The sequence below is a fragment of the Triticum dicoccoides genome, chromosome 3B (assembly GCF_002162155.2).
Source record: "Triticum dicoccoides isolate Atlit2015 ecotype Zavitan chromosome 3B, WEW_v2.0, whole genome shotgun sequence".
Lineage (NCBI taxonomy): Eukaryota > Viridiplantae > Streptophyta > Magnoliopsida > Poales > Poaceae > Triticum > Triticum dicoccoides.
In genome coordinates, this window is record NC_041385.1 from 604,385,964 (window position 1) to 604,412,588 (window position 26,625).

A 26,625-nucleotide genomic window follows, 5' to 3' on the forward strand; every position below is an offset into this window, starting at 1 on the left:
GGACACCATCACCTGCGACGCCCGCCGACGGTGATAAGGGGCACTGCCCGGTGCTAGGGTTTGGCCCCAGGTCTGCTGTGGGGGGCGACACGAATATCTCTCCTCATAAATCTGGACTGATGGGGCAGCAAGGAGACTTAACTTTGGAGCATGAAGTAGTAGGTGCATGCGAGATGGGCCGATCCGTAATGAGAACCACACAATTCGTGGTAGAACTAGAAATGGGGATGACCGGTCAAAACCGGAGATCCTGCGCAAACTCCAAAGTGCCCGGGCAACCGATCGGCAGCCTTCCAACGTTGAGTGACCCGGACTCCCTCTTTTGACCTTTTCCTCCCACTTTCTGCGAGTTGCGCCTCGGCCTCGTGCCCCCGGTGCAACCTCCCCAAAGTTCCCCGGAGCAAAACTCGCAAGGCGCACACGGCCGGGTGGCCAATCTAGCTAGCAGGGAGCGTGTGATCACCGCGCGCGAGGGCTCCCTCGTGCCGTGCCGTGCCATGCGCCAAGATGGCATCCACCGTAGCGCCCTTGAACGCCGACGTCGACCTGCCGACGAACGTGACGGCGCAGACCCACAATGCGACGGCGTCCAAGATCACCAACATGGTGGTGTGCTACTCGCCCATGATGATCACCACCAACGGCATCTGGCAGGGCGTCAACCCGCTCGAGTTCTCCCTCCCGCTCTTCATCCTCCAGGTCGCCGTCATCGTCATCACCACCCGCGTCCTCGTGCTCCTCCTCAAGCCCTTCCGCCAGCCCCGCGTCATCGCTGAGATCCTCGCCGGCGTCGTGCTCGGGCCGTCCCTCATGGGCCAGATGGACGGCTGGGGCAACCTGGTGTTCCCGCAGCGCAGCCTGCTCACTCTCGAGACGGTGGCGCACCTCGGCCTGCTCTACTTCCTCTTCCTCGTCGGGCTGGAGATGGACATCGACGTGATCAAGCGGTCCGGCAAGAAGGCGCTGTTCGTGGCTTTGGCCGGGATGGCGCTGCCCTTCTGCATCGGCACCGCCACGTCCTTCATACTCCGGCACCAGGTGTCCCGGAACGTGCACCAGACCTCCTTCCTGCTCTTCCTCGGCGTCGCGCTCTCCGTCACGGCGTTCCCCGTGCTCGCCCGCATCCTCGCCGAGATCAAGCTGCTCAACACGGAGCTCGGCCGCATCGCCATGTCGGCCGCCATCGTCAACGACATGTGCGCGTGGATCCTGCTCGCGCTCGCCATCGCCATCACGGAGGTGGACAGCACGGCGCTGTCGTCCCTGTGGGTGCTCCTCTCCGGGGTGGCCTTCGTGCTCATATGCTTCTACGTCGTGCGCCCAGCGATGTGGTGGCTCATCCACCGCATCCCCGAGGGCGAGAGCATCAGCGACATGGATGTGTCGCTCATCCTTGCCGGCGTCCTGCTCGCCGGTGTCTGCACCGAGGCCATCGGCATCCACTCCGTCTTTGGCGCCTTCATCTACGGCCTGGTCATCCCGAGCGGGCCGCTCGGCGTCACGCTCATCGAGAAGCTCGAGGACTTCGTCACCGGGCTCCTCCTCCCGCTCTTCTTCGCCATCAGCGGCCTGCGCACCAACATCACCAAGGCGCGCGACCCTGTCACCGTCGGCTTGCTCGTGCTCGTGTTCGTCATGGCCAGCTTCGCCAAGATCATGGGCACCATCATCATCGCGGCGCTCTACACCATGCCGTTCCGTGAGGGCATTGCCCTCGGATTCCTCATGAACACCAGGGGGCTCGTGGAAATGATCGTGCTCAACATTGGGAGAGACAGGCAGGTACGCACACGGTCACACCGTCACACGCACAGCAAATTTCACCCTTATTTTTAGCAATATCGGTGTCAGCCATTGATCAGGTTAAGCATGCACATAGGTGTTGGATGACGAGTCGTTCGCGGTGATGGTGATGGTGTCAGTGGGGATGACGGCTCTGGTGACACCGATCGTGACGAGCTTGCACAAGCCGGCGCGGCGGCTCGTCGGATACAAGCGGAGGAACCTGCAGCGCATCAGGCACGACAGCGAGCTCCGGATGCTGGCCTGCGTGCACACCACCCGTAACGTGCCGTCCGTGCTGTCGCTGCTCGACCTCTCGAACCCGAGCAAGCGCTCCCCCATCTTCATCTACGCGCTCCACCTCGTCGAGCTCACCGGCCGAGCCTCCAACATGCTTGCTGCCGCCGCCGCCTCCGCCTCGACGAATAGCCAGTCAGGCTCCTCTGCCTTGCCGGCTACGACGGAGCACATCTTCAACGCATTCGAGAACTACGAGATGCACACTGGTCAGTACTCAGTATTTTTGGTGCTCAGTACATACATTTCGTAAGGCTATATGTCTACGCTGACACGGAGCATGCACGGTGCTTGTGCGACGCAGGTGGTGTCTCCATCCAGACGCTGGCGGCCGTGTCGCCGTACCAAACCATGCATGAGGACGTGTCCGTGCTCGCGGAGGACAAGCACGTCTCGCTCATCGTCGTCCCTTTCCACAAGCAGCAGACGGTGGACGGCGGCATGGAGCCGATCAACCCGTCCATCCGCGGGTTCAACGAGAGCCTCCTGTCCACGTCCCCGTGCTCGGTCGCCATCCTCGTGGACCGCGGCCTCAGCGCCGCCGCGGCGCGCATGGCGGATGAGCACCGCCTGGTGCTCTTCTTCTTCGGCGGGCCCGACGACCGCGAGGCGCTCGCCTACGCGTGGAGGATGGTGGAGAACCCCGCCGTCAGCCTCGCCATCGTGCGGTTCCTCCCGCCGGACTACCGGGAGCGATCCTTCTCCAGCCCCACCTACCGCTCGGCCGCCACGGCGGACTCGCGCGCGATCAACATCGGCGCGGAGGGCAAGACCGAGCTGGAGATGGACGAGGAGTACCTGGGCGAGTTCCGCGCGCGCAACCACGGCAACGGCGCCATCACGTACGCGGACAAGACGGTGACCAACAGCGAGGAGACGGTGGCGGCCATCCGGAGCATGGACAGCAGCACGCACGAGATGTACATCGTGGGCCGCCGCCCCGGCGAGGCCGGGTCGCCGATGACGTCGGCGCTGGAGGACTGGATGGAGTCCCCGGAGCTGGGGCCCATCGGCGACATGCTCGTGTCGTCGGACTTCTCCATGGGGGTGTCGGTGCTGGTGGTGCAGCAGTACGTGGTGGCCGGGGCGCCCATGGCCGCCGGGGTGCCCATGGCCGCCGCGGCGCCGGCCGCCAGCGTCGACCCGGTACGCCAGTACCTGAGCAACGCTAACATGCATCCGGCCGCGGGGCCCGGGGGGTACCAGACGATCCCGGCGTCGTCGGCGGCCAATAGCTGGTCTAGTGGCACCGTAGGCTTCTGAGGCGCTGAGGGTCTTCGCTGTTGGAATTTCTGTACTGTGTAGGATTAGTTGTATCGTGACACGGCAATGCATGGAACGTGCGTGAAGGCTGAGATTATTGTCTTCTGATCGAAGCCTGCTAGCTAGTCAGTTTCCAAGTGATCACTCTCACAGCTAGACAAATTAGTCAGATTAGTTATGTAGTGTTATACTGTTGTATCAGATTCATTGGAGTTAATTGGAGGAAACTACCGCTATCTGGTCTTTTTTTTTAAACTCACCGTGTATTGCGTAACTCATCTGCAGAAAACACTAATCGAGGGATGGCGTTTTAAACGTGTTTATGACAGATGGACCAGGTCATCAGAGCTGACTTGGCAAAAAAATTGCCACATGTACGCAATGAATAGTCTACTCTATCTTCTTAAATCTCTTTTTGACTTAGACATCCCTCAATCAAAAATAAAAAAAAATGCAGTCAAACCCATCCCCCGTGTGTACACTGCAGCGCCCATGGGCTCGCGTCACCGACGAGGGGCGGCGTCGTCGGGATGGATGCCGCCGATCAACCACCTGTGTCGCGCTCTCCCCCCTTGTACGACGACTGCTGCATCAAGTAGCTCGGCCGATGAGCAACGCTACCACATACTAACGAAGCACATTCTCCATCTCGACGAGCTCAGCCGATGGAGTGTCGGCGAGCAGTGCGAATGGCAACGTCCTGGCCCTGCCATCTGCCGTGGATGTCGTTGGGGGTGGAGCTAGCCCAGTGGGCCGCTGCGAGCCGTCTTTGTACACTGTAGCATATCTGTACAGTAAACTGCAACAGTATATAGTGCGTTTGGGCCTCACACCCCAGGCCTGAGCCCTGGGGGCCTGGGGCCTGGATGCGCACCTGGATGTCGTGGTCACGCTGTGCGCCGACGAGCTTTGTGCTCGCCTTCCCGGCCGTCTCCCTCCTCTCCATATCGCGGGGTGGCTACAACCGACCGATAATGGCAAGATCCAGTTGCTCTCCTCGACCAGTGAGATCCAGCTGCCCTCCTTCATTGCCTTGGTTCGTAGATGAGGAGGACGCCACTGTGCCCACCTGTCGGGAAAATGCTCAAACGGACCAAATCCCTCGATCAATGTTTTTTGCCAATGAATTACACCATATGCGGTGAATTTTGCAAAAGAAAGGGAGTAGGTAGTTTTATGCAATCCTAACCACAAATGTAGTAGTTTTCAGCAATTAACTCAGATTCATTTAGTGCTCACACGTACCTTGTTGCCGGGTTTACAGCTGCATGTATTGTTCTTTCTGTCATGAAACTAGAGGTCAACATTATTTTTTTGGTTGATCAAATAAGTGCATGCCAATTTCTAAGTGATCATTCTTTGAACCAGACAAATCAGTCAGATTTATCGGTACTTCCCAACCCAAAAATGCAGCTTAGTGATAGCACAAGCGGGTAATCCATGTTTGAGCCCATGCGCATATGCTCTCGATGAACGGTAAATTCAAGAGAAACCACAAAAGAAAACTGATTTTGATTTTACATCCAAGATGCTCGAGTTTTCTAGGAGCGTGCAAATTTTCAAGCTCAAATGACATTTCGAAGAGCTCATGCAAAAAAAGGGATCTAAACGGTGTAGCTATTCTCAGGACCATTCAGCCCCTCTAGAAGATTCTCAAGGTTGCATCTTAGCGAAGGATCATTCACTACAAAAAAAATACACTTCCGTGATGATACGTGTTCGTCACAGTAGGTCATGTTTCCTGTCATGCATGTACATCCATGACGATTTTATGACAGAATCAAGATAGTTAGACATGTTGATGTAGGGCAAAACCCTAGGTGGATGATCTTTCACGTTTGGAGGGATCCCACGGGAGAAACACGAAGAACACGCGGAAGCACAAAGGGAAAATCACGGGGAGGACGAGAGAGGATCACGAAACCGACAAAGAATAGATCACACGAGTGCTAGATCACCGAACACACAGAGATGCATATGATCCATAGTCAACAAAGGTAAGTATACAAAGAACAGTTCATCTCCTAACGGAGGTCTTGATGGTCTTCCCTAGAGAGGGGTCTTGAATCCGCTTGGGGGATCTTCTCCGAAGAGGTCCTGAACTCCGAGGATAAGTATCCAAGTGGATGAGCAAAGGCTCTCTCACAAATATGAGCTAATCCAATGCTACCCTAGCTAGGAGGAGGAGGGGTCCTATTTATAGTCTTAGTGCAAAAGGGGGCAAAGTGGAGGGGTACATGGGCTTTGGCCCGAAACTGTGTGCAGACAGGTACCGAACGTCCGCTGGGGACCGGTCGTCCGGTCGTTCACGAGGGACCGGTCGTCCGGTGTCGCCGGACGTCTGCTGGAAGCTCTCTGGAACGGGTGCACCGGACGTCCGGAAGTTTCCTACTTCCGCTAATTTCCATTCTGTTGACAGATGCCGGTCGTCCGGTGGTTCCGATCGTCCGCTCGCTGGAGTGTGGCCGGTCATCCGGTCTGGGCCGGACGTCCGCTCGCTGGGGCTTGGTGGCTGGGGCTTCAGGTGCCGGACGTCCGGTCCCGACCGGTCGTCCGGTGGCTGGAGCTTTCTCCGGTTGATCTTCTTCTTGACCTTCGCGGTTGGTAGCTTCGTCTCCTTGTCCAATGGATGTAGATGCACCATGGCTTTCCTCCAGGTACCTGATCACACACAAAGTGTCCATATGAGGTAGTAGCCAAGTCTCGTGAGTAGAGAGAGGAAGTTCGGAAAGGAGCGAGTTCACCTTATCTTTGATAGCCTTGGCTCTAGCTCTTGTCATGGGTCCAAGTGGTGTTGAGGAAGATGTAGACACGTCCATGGGGATGAGCGAGGGATGATCCGCATCATGTCCCCCCCCCCCTTGGGAAGGATCCGACCTCGGATCAAGATCTTCATCTCCATGGTATGGCGCAAGGTCCTTGATGTTGAAGATGTCGCTCACATTGTACTTGCCTCGTGGTAGATCTATCTTGTAGGCGTTGTCGTTGTAGTGTGCTAGCACCTTGAAGGGTCCGTCGGCTCGAGGTAGAAGTTTGGACTTGCGTTCGTTGGGGAAGCGGTCCTTTCGAAGGTGTATCCACACAAGATCGCCAATGTTGAAGATCATGGGTTGCTTGTTGACGTTGAGCTTGGTCGCTAGTCATTGTACTTGGCGCTCGATGGTGTGCCTTGTATCTTCATGCATCTTCTTGATGTAGCTTGCCCGTGCACTCGCATCCATGTTGGTGCGCTCTTGTAGAGGGAGAGGTAGAATGTCCAATGGTGACAATGGGTTGAAGCCGTAGACGACCTCGAAGGGGGACTTGCCGGTAGTCGAATGTCTTGCACGGTTGTAGGTGTACTCGGCGATGGGTAGACATGCCTCCCACTCCTTGATGTTCCTCTTGATCAACACGCGAAGTAGAGTGGATAGTGTCCGGTTCGTCACCTCTGTTTGGCCGTCGGTTTGAGGATGGTATGCGGATGAGAACAAGAGCTTGATTCCGACCTTGGTGCATAGAGTCTTCCAAAAGTATCTCAAGAACTTGACGTCGCGGTCGGAGACTATTGTCTTTGGTACTCCATGGAGACGCAAGATTTCCCTACAAAAGAGATTAGCAATATGTGAAGCATCGTCTATCTTGTTGCAAGGAATGAAATGTGCCATCTTAGAAAATCCGTCCAGAACAACAAAGACGGAATCCTTGCCATTTTGAGTTCTAGGCAAACCAAGTACAAAATCCATGCTAATGTCTTCCCAAGGTTGATAAGGAATGGGAAGTGGCATGTAAAGACCATGGGATTGAGCTTTTGACTTAGCTTTGCGACATGTAGAGCATCGGGTGGTGAAGTGTGAGACGTCGCGGAACATCTTGGGCCAAAAGTAGTTCTTGGAGAGCGTGGCGAAGGTCTTGTCGCGTCCAAAGTGTCCCATGAGTCCACCTCCATGAGCCTCTTGCAAAAGTAGCAAACGAAGAGAAGACTCGGGAATGCAGAGTTTGTTAGCTCTCATAAGATAACCATCCTTGATGTAATATTGTTCCCAAGATGTATGCGTCAAACATTTAGCATAATGAATAGCAAAAGATGGATCATTAGCATATAAGTCTTTTTATGTGCTCAAAACCAATAATATTCAACTCAAGTTTAGTCACAAGTGTGCATATGCGTGAAAGTGCATCCGCTACTACATTTTCTTTACCCTTAATGTACTTGATCACATAAGGAAAAGATTCAATGAATTCACTCCATTTGGCATGACGCTTGTTCAAATTAGTTTGACCTTTTAGGTATTTAAGTGTTTCATGATCGGTATGGATGACAAACTCATGAGGTCTAAGATAATGTTCCCAAACATGTAGTACATGCACTAAAGCATACAATTCTTTGTCATATGTGGGATAGTTAAGTTGAGCACCGGAGAGTTTTTCACTAAAATATGCAATGGCTCGTTTTTCTTGCATCAAAACTCCGCCAATTCCGGTACCACTTGCATCACAATGAACCTCAAAAGTTTTGTCAAAATTGGACAAAGCAAGAATCGGGGAATGAGTAAGAAAAGACTTGAGTTCATCCAAAGCGGTGGATTGCAAAGATCCCCAAACAAAAGGAGCATTCTTCTTACTCAAGGCATGCAAAGGAGCGACAATTGTGCTAAAGTTTTGTTGGAAATATGCCCTAGAGGCAATAATAAAAGCATTATTATTATATTTCTTTGTTCATGATAATTGTCTTTATTCATGCTATAATTGTATTATCCGGAAATCGTAATACATGTGTGAATAACGGACACCAACATGTCCCTAGTAATCCTCTAGTTGACTAGCTTGTTGATCAATAGATAGTCATGGTTTCCTGGCTATGGACATTGGATGTCATTGATAACGGGATCACATCATTAGGAGAATGATGTGATGGACAAGACCCAATCCTAAGCATAGTACAAAGATCGTGTAGTTCGTTTGCTAGAGCTTTGCCAATGTCAAGTATCTCTTCCTTTGACCATGAGAGCGTGTAACTCCTGGATACCGTAGGAGTGCTTTGGGTGTATCAAACGTCACAACGTAACTGGGTGACTATAAAGGTGCATTACAGGTATCTCCGAAAGTATCTATTGTTTTATGCGGATCGAGACTGGGATTTGTCACTCCGGATAACGGAGAGGTATCACTGGGCCCACTCGGTAATGCATCATCATTATGAGCTCAAAGTGACCAAGTGTCTGGTCACGGGATCATGCATTGCGGTACGAGTAAAGTGACTTGCCGGTAACGATATTGAACAAGGTATTGGGATACTGACGATCGAGTCTCGGGCAAGTAACATACCGATTGACAAAGGGAATTGCATACGGGGTTGATTAAATCCTCGACATCGTGGTTCATCCGATGAGATCATCGTGGAGCATGTGGGAGCCAACATGGGTATCCAGATCCCGCTATTGGTTATTGACCGGAGAGCGATCTCGGTCATGTCTACATGTCTCCCGAACCCGTAGGGTCTACACACTTAAGGTTCAGTGACGCTAGGGTTGTAGGGATATGTATATGCAGTAACCCGAATGTTGTTCGGAGTCCCGGATGAGATCCCGGATGTCACGAGGAGTTCCGGAATGGTCTGGAGGTAAAGATTTATATATGGAAAGTCCTGTTTCGGGCGTCGGGACAAGTTTCGGGGTTATCGGTATTGTACCGGGACCACCGGAAGGGTCCCGGGGGTCCACCGGGTGGGTCCACCTGTCCCGGGGGGCGACATGGGCTGTAGGGGGTGCGCCTTGGCCTACATGGTCCAAGGGCACCAGCCCCAAGAGGCCCATGCGCCAAGAGAAGAAAAAAAGGGGAGAGTCCTAAAGGGGGAAGGCACCTCCGAGGTGCCTTGGGGAGGATGGACTCCTTCCCCCCCTTGGCCGCACCCTTCCTTGGAGGAAGGGGCAAGGGCTGCGCCTCCCCCTCTCCCTTGGCCCTATATATAGTGGGGAAAAGGAGGAGCAAACCTACCCCAGGCCTTTGGTTGCATCCTTCTCCATCTCCAACACCTCCTCCTCCTCAATAGTGCTTGGCGTAGTCCTGCCGGAGTACTGCAGCTCCATCAACACCACGCCGTCGTGCTGCTGCTGGTGCCATCTCCCTCAACCTCTCCTCCCCCCTTGCTATATCAAGAAAGGAGGAGACGTCATCCGTTCCGTACGTGTGTTGAACGCGGAGGCACCGTCCGTTCGGTGCTAAGATCATCGGTGATTTGAATCACATCGTGTTCGACTACATCATCCCCGTTCCTTGAACGCTTCCGCTCGCGATCTACAAGGTATGTAGATGCATCTAATCACTCGTTGCTAGATGAACTCATAGATGGATCTTGGTGAAACCGTAGGAAAATTTTTGTTTTCTGCAACGTTCCCCAACAGTGGCATCATGAGCTAGGTCTATGCGTAGTTCTCTTGCACGAGTAGAACACAAAGTAGTTGTGAGCGTTGATTTTGTTCAATATGCTTGCCGTTACTAGTCTTATCTTGATTCGGCGGCATCGTGGGATGAAGCGGCCCGGACCGACCTTACACGTACTCTTACGTGAGACAGGTTCCACCGACTGACATGCACTAGTTGCATAAGGTGGCCAGCGGGTGTCTGTCTCTCCTACTTTAGTCGGATCGGATTCGATGAAAAGGGTCCTTATGAAGGGTAAATAGCAATTGGCATATCACGTTGTGGTCTTTGCGTAGGTAAGAAACGTTCTTGCTAGAAACCCATGGCAGCCACGTAAAACATGCAAACAACAATTAGAGAACGTCTAACTTGTTTTTGCAGGGTATGCTATGTGATGTGATATGGCCAAAGTTGTGATGAATGATGAATGATCTATATGTGATGTATGAGATGTTCATGCTATTGTAATAGGAATCACAACTTACATGTCGATGAGTATGACGGTGAAAGGATGATCATGGAGCCCCAAGATGGAGATCAAAGGAGCTATGTGATATTGGCCATATCATGTCACTATTATTATTTGATTGCATGTGATGTTTATCATGTTTTGCATCTTGTTTACTTAGAACGGCGGTAGTGAATAAGATGATCCCTTACAACAATTTCAAGAAGTGTTCTCCCCTAACTGTGCACCGTTGCTACAGTTCGTCGTTTCGAAGCACAACGTGTTAATCGGGTGTGATAGATTCTTACGTTCACATACAACGGGTGTAAGAAGTTTTACACAAGCAAAAACACTTAGGGTTAACTTGACGAGCCTAGCATGTGAAGACATGGCCTCGGAACACAGAGACCGAAAGGTCGAACACGAGTCGTATGGAAGATACGATCAACATGAAGATGTTCACCGGCGATGACTAGTCCGTCTCACGTGTTAATCGGACATGGCCTAGTCGACTCGGATCGTGTAACACTTAGATGACTAGAGGGATGTCTAATCTGAGTGGGAGTTCATTAATAATTTGATTAGATGAACTTAATTATCATGAAACTTAGTCTAAAATCTTTACAATATGTCCTGTAGATCAAATGGCCAACGTTGTATTCAATTTCAACATGTTCCTAGAGAAAACCAAGCTGAAAGACGATGGCAGCAACTATACGGACTGGGTCCGGAACCTGAGGATCATCCTCATAGCTGCCAAGAAAGATTATGTCCTACAAGCACCGCTGGGTGACGCACCTGTTCTCCCTGCAGAACAAGACGTTATGAACGCTTGGCAGGCACGTTCCGATGACTACTCCCTCGTTCAGTGCGGCATGCTTTACAGCCTAGAGCCGGGGCTCCAAAAGCGTATTGAGAGACATGGAGCATATGAGATGTTCGAAGAGCTGAAAATGGTTTTTCAAGCTCATGCCCGGGTCGAGAGATATGAAGTCTCCGACAAATTCTTCAGCTGTAAGATGGAGGAAAATAGTTCTGTCAGTGAGCACATACTCACTATGTCTGGGTTACATAACCGCTTGACTCAGCTGGGAGTTAATCTCCCGGATGACGCGGTCATTGACAGAATCCTCCAGTCACTTCCACCAAGCTACAAGAGCTTTGTGATGAACTTCAATATGCAGGGGATGGAAAAGACCATTCCTGAAGTATTTGCTATGCTGAAATCAGCAGAGGTAGAAGTCAAGAAGGAACATCAAGTGTTGATGATGAATAAAACCACTAAGTTCAAGAAGGGCAAGGGTAAAAAGAACTTCAAGAAGGACGGCAAGGAAGTTGCTGCGCCCGGCAAGCAAGCTGTCGGGAAGAAGTCAAAGAATGGACCCAAGCCTGAGACAGAGTGCTTTTATTGCAAAGGGAAGGGTCACTGGAAGCGGAACTGCCCCAAATACTTAGCGGACAAGAAGGCCGGCAACACCAAAGGTATATTTGATATACATGTAATTGATGTGTACCTTACCAGTACTCGTAGTAACTCCTGGGTATTTGATACCGGTGTCGTTGCTCATATTTGTAACACACAGCAGGAGCTGCGGAATAAACGAAAACTAGAGAGGGACGAGGTGACGATGCGCGTCGGGAATGGTTCCAAGGTCGATGTGATCGCCGTCGGCACGCTACCTCTACATTTACCTATGGGATTAGTTATAAACCTCAATAATTGTTATTTAGTGCCAAGTTTGAGCATGAACATTGTATCAGGATCTCGTTTAATACGAGATGGCTACTCATTTAAATCTGAGAATAATGGTTGTTCTATTTATATGAGAGATATGTTTTATGGTCATGCTCCGATAGTCAATGGTTTATTCTTAATGAATCTCGAGCGTATTACTACACATGTTCATAGTGTGAGTACCAAAAGATGTAAAGTTGATAACGATAGTCCCACATACTTGTGGCACTGCCGCCTTGGTCACATAGGTATCAAACGCATGAAGAAGCTCCATGCAGATGGACTTTTAGAGTCTCTTGATTATGAATCATTTGACACGTGCGAACCATGCCTCATGGGAAAAATGACCAAGACTCCGTTCTCAGGAACAATGGAGCGAGCAACCAACTTATTGGAAATCATACATACTGATGTGTGCGGTCCAATGAGTGTTGAGGCTCGCGGTGGCTATCGTTATGTTCTCACCCTCACTGATGACTTGAGTAGATATGGGTATGTCTACTTAATGAAACACAAGTCTAAAACCTTTGAAAAGTTCAAGGAATTTCAGAGTGAGGTTGAAAATCAACGTGACAGGAAAATCAAGTTTCTACGATCAGATCGTGGAGGAGAATACTTGAGTCACGAATTTGGCACACACTTAAGAAAATGTGGAATAGTTTCACAACTCACGCCGCCTGGAACACCTCAGCATAATGGTGTGTCCGAACATCGTAATCGCACTCTATTAGATATGGTGCGATCTATGATGTCTCTTATCGATTTACCGCTATCCTTTTGGGGCTATGCTTTAGAGACTGCCGCGTTCACTTTAAATAGGGCTCCGTCGAAATCCGTTGAGACGACACCGTATGAATTATGGTTTGGGAAGAAACCTAAGCTGTCGTTTCTAAAAGTTTGGGGATGCGATGCTTATGTCAAGAAACTTCAACCTGAAAAGCTCGAACCTAAGTCGGAAAAATGCGTCTTCATAGGATACCCTAAAGAAACTTATGGGTATACCTTCTACCTCAGATCCGAAGGCAAGATCTTTGTTGCCAGGAATGGATCCTTTCTGGAGAAAGAGTTTCTCTCGAAAGAAGTAAGTGGGAGGAAAGTAGAACTTGATGAAGTATTGCCTCTTGAACCGGTAAATGGCGCAACTCAAGAAAATGTTCCTGAGGCACCTGCACCGACTAGAGAGGAAGTTATTAATGATCAAGATACTTCTGATCAAGCTCCTACTGAAATTCGAAGGTCCACAAGGACACGTTCTGCACCAGAATGGTACGGCAACCCTGTCTTGGAAATCATGTTGTTGGACAACAGTGAACCTTCGAACTATGAAGAAGCGATGGCGGGCCCGGATTCCGACAAATGGCTAGAAGCCATGAAATCCAAGATAGGATCCATGTATGAAAACGAAGTATGGACTTTGACTGACTTGCTCGTAGAACGGCGAGCCATAGAAAATAAATGGATCTTTAAGAAGAAGACAGACGCGGATGGTAATGTGACCATCTATAAAGCTCGGCTTGTCGCTAAGGGTTATCGACAAGTTCAAGGGGTTGACTACGATGAGACTTTCTCACCGGTAGCGAAGCTGAAGTCCGTCCGAATCATGTTAGCAATTGCCGCATTTTATGATTATGAAATTTGGCAAATGGACGTCAAAACGGCATTCCTTAATGGTTTCCTTAAGGAAGAATTATATATGATGCAGCCGGAAGGTTTTGTCGATCCTAAAAATGCTGACAAGGTGTGCAGGCTCCAACGCTCGATTTATGGGCTGGTGCAAGCATCTCGGAGTTGGAACATTCGTTTTGATGAGATGATCAAAGCATTTGGGTTTACACAGACTTATGGAGAAGCCCGTGTTTACAAGAAAGTGAGTGGGAGCTCTGTAGCATTTCTCATATTATATGTAGATGACATACTTTTGATGGGAAATGATATAGAACTCTTGGACAGCATCAAGGCCTACTTGAATAAGAGGTTTTTAATGAAGGACCTTGGAGAAGCTGCTTATATATTGGGCATCAAGATCTATAGGGATAGATCAAGACGCCTCATAGGTCTTTCACAAAGCACATACCTCGATAAGATTTTGAAGAAGTTCAAAATAGATCAGTCCAAGAAAGGGTTCTTGCCTGTTTTGCAAGGTGTGAAATTGAGCTCAACTCAATGTCCGACCACGGTAGAAGATATAGAAGAGATGAGCGTCATCCCCTATGCATCAGCCGTAGGTTCTATTATGTATGCCATGCTGTGTACCAGACCTGATGTAAACCTTGCCGTAAGTTTGGTAGGAAGGTACCAAAGTAATCCCGGCAAGGAACACTGGACAGCGGTCAAGAATATCCTGAAGTACCTAAAAAGGACTAAGGAAATGTTTCTCGTTTATGGAGGTGACGTAGAGCTCGTCGTAAAGGGTTACGTCGACGCTAGCTTCGACACAGATCTGGATGACTCTAAGTCACAAACCGGATACGTGTATATGTTGAATGGTGGAGCAGTGAGCTGGTGCAGCTGCAAACAGAGTGTCGTGGCGGGATCTACATGTGAAGCAGAGTACATGGCAGCCTCGGAGGAAGCACATGAAGCAATATGGGTGAAGGAGTTCATCGCCGACCTAGGAGTCATACCCAATGCGTCGGGGCCGATCAAGCTCTTCTGTGACAAGACTGGAGCTATTGCACTTGCCAAGGAGCCCAGGTTTCACAAGAAGACAAGGCACATCAAGCGTCGCTTCAACTCCATCCGTGAAAATGTTCAAGATGGAGACATAGAGATTTGTAAAGTACATACGGACCTGAATGTAGCGGATCCGTTGACTAAACCTCTCCCTAGAGCAAAACATGATCAACACCAGAATTCCATGGGTGTTCGATTCATCACAATGTAACTAGATTATTGACTCTAGTGCAAGTGGGAGACTGTTGGAAATATGCCCTAGAGGCAATAATAAAAGCATTATTATTATATTTCTTTGTTCATGATAATTGTCTTTATTCATGCTATAATTGTATTATCCAGAAATTGTAATACATGTGTGAATAACATACACCAACATGTCCCTAGTAAGCCTCTAGTTGACTAGCTCGTTGATCAATAGATAGTCATGGTTTCCTGGCTATGGACATTGGATGTCATTTTTAACGGGATCACATCATTAGGAGAATGATGTGATGGACAAGACCCAATCCTAAGCATAGTACAAAGATCGTGTAGTTCGTTTGCTAGAGCTTTGCCAATGTCAAGTATCTCTTCCTTTGACCATGAGAGCGTGTAACTCCTGGATACCGTAGGAGTGCTTTGGGTGTATCAAATGTCACAATGTAACTGGGTGACTATAAAGGTGCATTACAGGTATCTCCGAAAGTATCTATTGTTTTATGCGGATCGAGACTGGGATTTGTCACTCCGGATAACGGAGAGGTATCACTGGGCCCACTCGGTAATGCATCATCATTATGAGCTCAAAGTGACCAAGTGTCTGGTCACGGGATCATGCATTGCGGTACGAGTAAAGTGACTTGCCGGTAACGAGATTGAACAAGGTAGTGGGATACCGACGATCGAGTCTCGGGCAAGTAACATACCGATTGACAAAGGGAATTGCATACGGGGTTGATTAAATCCTCAACATCGTGGTTCATCCGATGAGATCATCATGGAGCATGTGGGAGCCAACATGGGTATCCAGATCCCGCTGTTGGTTATTGACCGGAGAGCGATCTCGGTCATGTCTACATGTCTCCCGAACCCGTAGGGTCTACACACTTAAGGTTCAGTGACGCTAGGGTTGTAGGGATATGTATATGCAGTAACCCGAATGTTGTTCGGAGTCCCGGATGAGATCCCGGACGTCACGGGGAGTTCCGGAATGGTCCGGAGGTAAAGATTTATATATGGGAAGTCCTGTTTCGGGCGTCGGGACAAGTTTCGGGGTTATCGGTATTGTACCGGGACCACCGGAAGGGTCCCGGGGGTCCACCGGGTGGGTCCACCTGTCCCGGGGGGCGACATGGGCTGTAGGGGGTGCGCCTTGGCCTACATGGGCCAAGGGCACCAGCCCCAAGAGGCCCATGCGCCAAGAGAAGAAAAAAAGGGGAGAGTCCTAAAGGGGGAAGGCACCTCCGAGGTGCCTTGGGGAGGATGGACTCCTTCCCCCCCTTGGCCGCACCCTTCCTTGGAGGAAGGGGCAAGGGCTGCGCCTCCCCCTCTCCCTTGGCCCTATATATAGTGGGGAAAAGGAGGAGCAAACCTACCCCAGGCCTTTGGTTGCCTCCTTCTCCATCTCCAACACCTCCTCCTCCTCCATAGTGCTTGGCGTAGCCTTGCCGGAGTACTGCAGCTCCATCAACACCACGCCATCGTGCTGCTGCTGGTGCCATCTCCCTCAACCTCTCCTCCCCCTTTGCTGGATCAAGAAAGGAGGAGACGTCATCCGTTCCGTACGTGTGTTGAACGCGGAGGCACCGTCCGTTCGGTGCTAAGATCATCGGTGATTTGAATCACATCGTGTTCGACTACATCATCCCCGTTCCTTGAACGCTTCCGCTCGTGATCTACAAGGTATGTAGATGCATCTAATCACTCGTTGCTAGATGAACTCATAGATGGATCTTGGTGAAACCGTAGGAAATTTTTTGTTTTCTGCAACGTTCCCCAACAAGTTTTTCACAAATCGGTGATAAAATCCTGCAAGGCCAAGGAAACTACGCACTTGTTGCAAATTGGTTGGTTGGGGCCAAGTTTTAGTTGCCTCAATTTTAGTTTCGTCAACATGAACACCTTTTGAAGAGACAACAAATCCTAAGAAAACCACTTTGTCAACACCAAACGTGCATTTTCTCAAATTTGCATAATGGCTTTCCTTGCGAAGGGTTTGCAAAACAGATAACATGATTAATATGGTCTTTCATTGTTTTGCTAAACACAAGAATGTCATCAAAGTAAAACACAACAAATACTCCAATGTAAGGTCTAAGCACATGATGCATAAGACGCACGAAAGTACCGGGAGCTTCCGATAGACCCATAGGCATGACTAACCACTCATACAAGCCAAATTTAGTTTTGAAAGCAGTTTTCCATTCATCACCTTCTTGAATGCGGATTTGGTAATAACCACTTTTAAGGTCAATTTTTGAGAAAAAGTTGGCTCCACTAAGTTCATCAAGCATATCATCTAAGCGAGGAATGGGGTGCCTATAACGAACGATGATGGCATTTATGGGTCTACAATCGGAACACAAGCGAAAACTGCCATCGGGTTTAGGTACAAGGATAACGGGAACGGCACATGGGCTTAAGCTTTCACGTACGTGACTGTTGTCGATGAGTTGTTGTACTTGTCGTTGAATCTCCTTGGTTTCTTCGGGATTGACACAGTATGGGGCTTTGTTTGGAAGTGGCGCTCCGGGGATGAGGTCGATTCGATGCTCAATGCCTCGTAGGGGAGGTAGACCCGGAGATAGCTCATCGGGGAAGACATCTTTGAATTCCTGCAAAAGAGAGTGAAACACTAAAGGTAACTCGTGAGAGGTGTTAGTTGTTGGCTCTCCATCTTTGCACACGAGGACGAAGTGTATCACACTTGATGGGTTCTCACACACTTCTCTTATCTCACTTTTGGTGGCAAATAGGATGAGGTTTTTCTCTCTAGGTGAAGAGGCGCTCATATTTGGCTTGTGGCTCTCACTCACTTTTTGGTGGGTAACTTTCTCACTCTTCTCGCCATGGTGGGTGGTTTGCTTGTCGGCTATCACTTGACTAGGAGACATAGGTCGTAGCACATACTCCTTCCCTTTCAACTTGAAGCTATAGTGGTTGGTATGCCCATTGTGGATGACACCACGGTCGAATTGCCATGGTCGACCAAGAAGGAGGTGGCAAACGGTCATGGGAACCACATCACATTCCAAAGTGTCTTCATAGGCACCAATTTCGAAGGAGACTTGGACCGTATGCTCAACTTGTATAGTGTCGGAGTCACTTAGCCATTGAACCTTGTAGGGGTGCGGGTGCTTCTTCTTGACCAATTGAAGTTTTGAACATAGTTCTTCACTTGCCAAGTTGTGGCAACTACCTCCATCGACGATGACCTTGACGGGCCTTCCATTGATGCCGACCTTAGTGTGGAAGCTGTGGCATCATTGGTATTCTTCTTGTTGATGTTGAAGTGTCAAGACTTTGGAGACAACGAGAGCGGGGCTTGAATCCTCATCACAAAAGACTTGATCATCTTCATCTTCGTTCACGCGCCGGTGCATGGCCACTTGCTCAAGGGCTTCCATCTCCTCTTCACTCATTGAGTCATATGTGCCGTCGTCGTTGAGGATCATGGTGCGCTTGTTCGTGCATTCATAGGACTTGTGGCCTCAGCCGCCGCAAGTGAAACACTTGAAGGAGCTTGTTTTGACGGTCTCATCGGTCGGAGTAGATGATGAAGCACGCGGCTTGAAGTTGCTTGTAGTAGGAGGAAGACGACTTGAACTTGCCGAAGTTTTCTTGTAACTTGACTTGTCGTCGTTGCTTGGAGAAGATTTGGTTGACGTTGATGTTGGGGGAGTCGTTGAAGCTTGGATGTTGGAGAAGCCGTAGGTCTTGGATGAGTACTTGGCGTACTTGAAGTCATCTTGCACTTGACGTTCTGCCTTGGTTGCTTTATGCACGAGCTCAATGAGGTTGGAATATGGTTGGAAGTCGGCGATCTTCTTGATGGGATGATTGAGTCCATTCAAGAAACGTGCCATTGTTTTCTCATCATATTCCTTGACATTGGCTCGAATCATGGCTATCTCCATTTCCTTGTAGTATTCTTCAACACTCTTTGTTCCTTGCTTGAGGAGTTGTAGCTTCTTGAAGAGATCGCGGTTGTAGTAGGTTGGTACAAAGCGTGCCCGCATGACATCCTTCATTTGAGTCCAAGTGGTGATTGGAGGTTCACCTCTTGCTTCACGGCGTTCAAGGACTTGTTCCCACCATATGAGCACATAGTCTTGGAACTCAAGTGATGCCATAGCGATCTTCTTCTCTTCCTCAAAGTTGTGCAAACGAAAGATTTTGTCGACCTTCAATGCCCATGAGAGGTATTCTTCCGGATCGTTGCTTCCATTGAACTTGGGCATTGTGAACTTGAGCTTGCCATAGCGTTGCTCTTCATTGTGTTGTTGGCGATGGTGATGATGATGTCCTTGGCATGGAGGGTAGTCATCCTCATGTTGCTCTTGGCGCGGAGGAAGTCCATGATCAACTTGCTCTTGTTGAACTTGAGGTTGGAGAGGAGCTTGACGAGCTTGAAGAGGGGCTTGTGGAGCTTGACGTTGCACACGCGGTAGGTAGTTCCTCTCTTGGATTTCTTCTCGAAGAGCTTCCTCTTGATTGCGCCGTTCGCGATTGCGGTTGGCGATGGCTCGACTTGATTCTTGAAGGGCATGTTGCGCCTCAAGAGCTTGCGCTTCACGTTGTTGTTGTTGAAGACGTTGAGCCTCGGCGGCTTGTTCTTCTTGGTGTAGACGTGCTCGTTCTTCTTCTTGGCGCCGTAGTCGTTGTCGTTCTTGGGCTTGAGCAAAAGCCACTTGGTTTGATTGAGGACGAGGGACTTGCTCATCGACTTGCTCTTGTGAATGCTTGTCTTGTAGTGGGTTCCGAGATGCATGATGGTCTTGACGCGCGGCTCGTCGAAGAATGGTCGATGACGGTGTACTTGAGCCGGAGAAGGTGTCATCGGAGTGTCGACTCGAGCGGCTCCGTCTTGAGGAGGAAGAAGTGGAATGATGCCGGTTCCTCATCAAGGCGCGGATCTCGTCCATTCTTGCATCATTTTCTTGCTTGTGAGAGTCAAACTTGTCGTCGAAGTAGTCTCTTGTACGTTGCTCGGAGAGTCGCAAGTCGGTGGCGAGGTTGTCGATGCGGTCGCTCATAGCTTGTTGCTCTTGGTGTAACGCCCTTTGAGCACCAAATAGGTGGCTCTTTGTGACGAATGATGACATGTCGTCGCCGTTCTCGATGAGAGGTGGATTTGTAGAAGAACTTGGCCTATCCATCATACCAAGTAAAATGTAAGTGGAAGAAGAAAAGAACGTGTACCAAATGTACCTTGACCGATGTTGAAGATGAATGAAATTCACTCAAATGCGGACAATGAAATAGCACTGTTGGTACCAATTCTTGTCGGTTCTCACACCTACACAAGTAAAAGCTTTTGGTGGAGCTTGGTTAGGATGGTGGCACAAAATTTGATGCAATAGTAAGTGAGCTTCAATAATGTTGGAAACGGTGCACAAATTTGCAAATGCAACAAGTAGACCAAGCAATTATGGGTACACGGAAACACACACGCAAATAGATAAGTGGGATTGTGCAAACCAAAAGTGAGCCAAAATGTGGAAACCACGAAAATGCTCTTGTTGCACAATTCTAGAGAGACGCTAGCACGATTGCACAATAGGAGGATACGCAAACTTGTGCACAACCTACTAGGCAAAAATGCAACTATCTCTATCCCAATTATGCTATATGTATGGTATTTCGGTGCAATGATCCAAGATGATCCAATATGACAATCTTAATGTAGTATGATGCTATGGTTCTTGCTCATAAGCTCTTTGCTTATCTTTCCTCTTTGCTTAAAAGCTTGGGTGGCTCTTTCACTTTTGAGCTCTTTTCTCATGCAAAACTTCACGAACCAAGATAGCAATTGTGTATGCTATGACAACTTTGTGACACACAAGTGGATCCCAAGATATGCACCACTATGGTATTGTATGTATGCTATGGAGTATGATCCCTAATGTGCACAAGTCACGTTGCCGGCAACACTCAATGGCTAGTCTCGATGGGTAAGCTACGCAAAATGAGGCAATGTGGGTTATCAATGCAAATGCAAGGTATGACAAAGATGTCGTCGAAGTTACCATCCTTGCGATGATGAGACCCTTGCGAAGATGAGCCGTGGTGGTGATGACGTCAACCGTACCTAGATAGCCGAAACACAAAAGGATACGGAATCCACAACTCGAAATCTCAAGGACCAAAATGTGTCAAAATCGTTATCGGAGGTATCGTGGAAGATGTTTGTGTATGTGGGTTTGGAAGATGTGGTGGAATGTGGGAATGTGGAGGTGGCCGAACTGAAAATTCAGTTTCGTCAGAGTTGAACGGACGTCCGGTTTTTACGGTCGTCCGGTCGTCGGACGTCCGATAACTGCCGGTCGTCCGGTGCCTGGGCGATTTTCGGGCACGGGAAGAACTGCTCGGTTTCGGGGTGGAAGGGGATGGTGAGGTCGAAATCGAGTGGTTTGGTGGATGGAAAAGGGTGGGGAGGGTGGGTTAAGCTAGATCCACACGCAGCAATACAAATCCATGGACCAAATCCAACAAAATCTCAACTCACAAACAAATCACAAAAAAAATTTGGGGCTATTTTTGGTGGGGAATTTTCGGAATTAGGACGAAAACAACAAAATCAAGCTAGAAAACACGGGGTAGGGGCTCCAAAAACGTGATCAACGTGGCTCATGATACCAAGATGATGTAGGGCAAAACCCTAGGTGGATGATCTTTCACGTTTGGAGGGATCCCACGGGAGAAACACGAAGAACACGCGGAAGCACAAAGGGAAAATCACGGGGAGGACGAGAGAGGATCACGAAACCGACAAAGAATAGATCACACGAGTGCTAGATCATCGAACACACAGAGATGCATATGATCCATAGTCAACAAAGGTAAGGATACAAAGGACAGTTCATCTCCTAACAGAGGTCTTGATGGTCTTCCCTAGAGAGGGGTCTTGAATCCGCTTGGGGGATCTTCTCCGAAGAGGTCCTGAACTCCAAGGAGAAGTATCCAAGTGGATGAGCAAAGGCTCTCTCACAAATATGAGCTAATCCAATGCTACCCTAGCTAGGAGGAGGAGGGGTCCTATTTATAGTCTTAGTGCAAAAGGGGGCAAAGTGGAGGGGTACATGGGCTTTGGCCCGAAACTGTGCGCAGACAGGTACCGGACGTCCGCTGGGGACTGGTCGTCCGGTCGTTCACGAGGGACCGGTCGTCCGGTGTCGCCAGACGTCCGTTGGAAGCTCTCTGGAACGGGTGCACCGGACGTCCGGAAGTTTCCTACTTCCGCTAATTTCCATTCTGTTGACAGATGCCGGTCGTCCGGTGGTTCCGGTCATCCGCTCGCTGGAGTGTGGCCGGTCGTCCGGTCTGGGCCGGACGTCCGCTCGCTGGGGCTTAGCGGCTGGGGCATCAGGTGCCGGACGTCCGGTCCCGACCGGTCGTCCGGTGGCTGGAGCTTTCTCCGGTTGATCTTCTTCTTGACCTTCGCGGTTGGTAGCTTCGTCTCCTTGTCCAATGGATGTAGATGCACCATGGCTTTCCTCCAGGTTCCTGATCACACACAAAGTGTCCATATGAGGTAGTAGCCAAGTCTCGTGAGTAGAGAGAGGAAGTTTGCAAAGGTGCGAGTTCACCTTATCTTCGATAGCCTTGGCTCTAGCTCTTGTCATGGGTCCAAGTGGTGTTGAGGAAGATGTAGACACGTCCATGTGGATGAGCGAGGGATGCTCCGCATCACATGTGCTGTCGTAGAAGTGTTCCATGACATTACCAAAATTACCATCACGGAAGTGTCCACTTCCATGATGATAAATCACGCATCACAGAAGTGCTTTCATCAAGGGTGACCGACACATGGCATCCACCATAACGGAACGCCGTTAAGCTATCGGGTCCGGTTTTGGATCCGATAACCCATTAACAGCCCCGACCAATGGGAAATTTCCACGTGTAAAATCATCATTGGCTGGAGGAAACACGTGTCGGCTCACCGTTGGGATAGATGTCATCCGCTCATTGGACCAAGGCGCCTATGATACGTCGACACATGTCATGGCCCAACAGAGGCCCATTCCTGTGAAAAGGCTGGCCCATTTGACTTGGTCAAAAGGTGGCGGGCCGGCCCACGGAAAGCCTGTTAATGGCCTGTTCGCATATAGCCCATTTACAGCCCGCTAACCCAGGGCCCGTTACGACCTCTCCGAATTAGGCCCAGTAGCGTCATCTGGACCGTCCAATATGATTTCAGCTCGTTTTAACTTCTGGCCCATGTGTGGCCCATGACTTCTTTCGGCCCATATGAGGCCCTTTGTAACTCTTGGCCCATTAACAGCCCGTGGTGAAACTGGCCCTTAATGAACAGTGTATCACTTTATACCCATTAACGGCCCATTATTCCACTGGGCCGTTTCCAGCCCAAGTTATCTTTCGACCTTCTCAGGGCCCATTTATTCTTGGGCTCATTTGCAGCATTCGGTTACTTACGGCCCGTTACTGCCATTTTCTGCTTGCGGGCCAAATTCAGCCAGTTGTTACAGTCGGCCCGTTTGTGGACCATTAATACGTTGGGTCGTTTTCACGTCAAAAAACCCGTTGGGCTGTTTTCATAGAGTTATCAAATACAGCCTATTAACGGCCTGTTATGGTCCATGAATAGTATGACCCATGATTGGCGAAATGATGATACGCCCCGTAGAAGGCCCATGGATCCTATGGCCCGTATAATGCCCATGGATCGTACGGCCGGTAGAAGGCCCATGGATCGTACAGCCCGTAGAAGGCCCATGGACCCTACAGCCCGTAGAAGGCCTATGGATCCTACAGCCCGTATATAAGGCCAATGGATCCTACGCCCGTAGAAGGCCCATGGATCATACAGCCCGCAGGAGGCCCATGGTTACAACAGTCCGTGTGTTGCCATGATTATTTTTGCCTAGTTACCAAAAATAGGCTATTGTGGCCACTAGAAAAACACAGAAAAAGAACTGCAGTGACTACAAGCAAACAACTAAACAAGACAATAAGGAAATAAATAAGCAAGAAATTAAAGCTATCCTATTTCTGCTATTACACATATTACATTCACTGGGTATCAAAGTTCGCCACCAGTGCAAATACAGGGAACAAAGCAGCATATTACATACACTGGACATCAAAATTGGCCACCAGTGCAAATAAACGCGGCAGCAAAACAAGAGCATAACTGAAACAACTTCAGAAGAGCTCAAGAAACGTTATCCTGGGTATCCACCATGCTGGCAATAAGCTTAGCAAGCTTACTAGCTTTGTCCTGTTTGGCGCTAAAATCCTCCAGCGCTTGTTGTTGCACTAGAAAATATGCATCTGAATGCTCCAGGGACTTCCGCAGTCCTTCCGCTTCTTGTCGCAGCACAACTGATCGATGTCTTTCAGCTTGTAGTTAAGGCTCAAGAAACTGATTTGATTCAGACAGTGAGTTTGAATAGCTTGTGCAAGCGGTAGTGGCCAGTAACTCGAACACTAAACCAAGACACGACTTTGGGGTTGTCTCATTGTCTTCAAGATAGTCTTCCTTAGCTGTTTTATCAGCTTTGTTGGATACCAACAAGGATGTCCCACTATCTGAACCTTATCTGCATTACTTCCTTTACCATTGCTTAATAAGGCACTCTTCCCCAATATTCTGTCAGCATTCTAAAAGAAGAAACAAGCAGACACATAACAAGTTTAGCATGTACTAGTATATGAAAGTCATTTTGTGAACCAGTTCATTAGTAAGGTGGACAGGATTAAACTACCAATTCTTCTATTGCCAAGTACTAGTACATAATAAAAGCATCAAACAAACTTATATCTATGTCCTATGGTCACTTCATTGTCTTGCCAAATCAAAATAGAGACACAGTTCAAATCATATCAGTTCAAGACAAAGCAGCGGTGAAAGAATACAAAGTGTGGGAAACTACACGGCACAACAAGATTTCAGATGGGTACGATGGGTCTACATGTACAACAACACTATTGGCTCTGTTGTGATGCTAGCAATATGCATGATATGAGAAGTCAATTGTATACACAATTGAAATTGAAATCAACAGAGCTATTGATAAGAGCAAACCTGTTAAAGAAACATGCGTGAACATACCTGCTGTGCCATTGGAGTTTCAATTGGATCCTTCAATTTAAAAATAAGTTTGTATGAGTAAATACAGTGATACAAGAGCAAAGAAGTATGCACGATAACGATCATAGTTAAAAAAGGCGTGCCTAGGCTCTAGGCATTGGCAAAACGCATTGCACATAACTATGCTTAATCTGTGCATAACTGCGCATAAGCATGCGCTTTGGTCAGTAAAGTGCAAGGCGGTGGCAAAACGCACAATTAATGCCTAGCGCTTTTTTGAACTATGATAGCAATGGAATCTTAAATTAGAACAGTTGTTCTTCAAGTTTAGGCACTTATTCTACATGAACAGAGTACAGTAAGACGCAAGAATATAGTACTTAAAAATAGAAAATGAGCTCATAGACCTTACCACATTCTTGGTTCGGGACCAGTCAGAACAAGGCATTCCCAGTCATCGTCCAGTAAATGTGTCTCAGGAGAACGTAAGGGAATTTGATGAGTTTCTTTGCCGGTGAAGTACGTTTTCTTCAAGTAATTCTGATACCGCCACCAAGCATTCTTGAAGATAGTAGAGGTATTAGCACAAGTTACCTCATCCCGAATTTCCAAATCGGTCCTTCTCTATAGAGAAAAATGGGAAAAATTGTTGTATTATAACCATCATGGAGGTAGGATGTATGGGACAAAGCAAAGTAATAGCCATGAATAACATTACTTACACATAACTCCTGGACAAACACCTGCAACTGGCATTTTCCTTCATCTTCAGTATAATATTTCCAAGATGGAAAGATACGCACATACGATTTAACAACATCAAATGCGATAGATGCTAAACTATGACTAGCTGGTTGTGCTTCCTCCACAGGAATAGGCATACTAACTGGTGGAGTTGGGGTTCGCCGTGGTAGTACTGGCCCTTTGGGCACTGGAGCTGCCTTACTAACTGCTCTTGTTTGGGAGCTCTGCGGTGGAGATGGTGCTGTGTCAACAGGAACTGGATTACTATCTGCTGGGGTTGGGGTTAGATTGGGTGAAGCTGGTTCTCTGTCCATCGCAGTAGGGGTACAATCTGCAAGAGTTTGGGTTATGTGTGGTAGGGCTGGTTCTTGTGCATGTACAACCGGGGTGCTATCTCCACCAAGAGGTAGCACTGTTTTATTTGAAGATCGTGTTTTTAGTCTGCTAGATACTGGCATCACCCGCTCCAATTCAAATGGCTTATAAACAGGAATGATAGTTGAATGTACAGACATTGTATGAGAGACAGATGCAATAGATAATGTGGAAAAAAGAGGGCATGAAATAGTTGACATGTGTATTGGTTAACTAAAACAGATAGCATGACATAATTTCACATATATGATGTCTATGTAAACTGGATAGCATAGCATAACATAATTCAAAGATACGATGAATAACTAAATAGGATCACATAACATAATTCACCTACATGTTATCTAATTAATCAGGATCTCATCATTTAGTTCACATATGTGATTTATATGCTAAATAGAGGGCATTTGATATGATGTCTAAACTAAGAACATGGTGTTGAATATTGTGTATATGATGTCTAAACTATGCAATGCAAGACACCATATGCATGATATGAGCAGTATAATCGTGCCAAGTTTGAGCATACACCTCGGTAGGGAAATAGGATTGGTCATCTGTCTCTGGATCCATCTCTGAGGAGCTATCGAGACCCAACAAGAGATCTACTTCGACAGGTAGCACTGTCTGCTCTGAAGGCCTTGTTTT

The 26,625-nt window shown here is 48.6% G+C and overlaps 1 protein-coding gene and 1 pseudogene across 1 annotated transcript; both read left to right on the forward strand.

Moving 5' to 3' along the window:
- Positions 1-26,625, forward strand: part of LOC119281644 — an 86,812-nt pseudogene that overhangs the window by 9,039 nt on the left and 51,148 nt on the right.
- Positions 479-3,564, forward strand: LOC119281643 (cation/H(+) antiporter 15-like). Its single transcript, XM_037562116.1, has 3 exons — positions 479-1,782; positions 1,880-2,288; positions 2,384-3,564. The coding sequence occupies exons 1-3, from the start codon at positions 508-510 to the stop codon at positions 3,340-3,342; spliced, it is 2,643 nt and encodes an 880-aa protein (XP_037418013.1). The 5' UTR covers positions 479-507; the 3' UTR covers positions 3,343-3,564.

What these genes read in the sequence shown, in the direction of transcription:
- LOC119281643 (XM_037562116.1), top strand. Translation starts at nt 508, where the DNA reads ATGGCATCCACCGTAGCGCCCTTGAACGCCGACGTCGACCTGCCGACG. An exon ending in ACATTGGGAGAGACAGGCAG is followed by an intron (nt 1,783 to 1,879) that starts GTACGCACACGG and finishes GCATGCACATAG; the next exon opens with GTGTTGGATGACGAGTCGTT. An exon ending in GAACTACGAGATGCACACTG is followed by an intron (nt 2,289 to 2,383) that starts GTCAGTACTCAG and finishes TGTGCGACGCAG; the next exon opens with GTGGTGTCTCCATCCAGACG.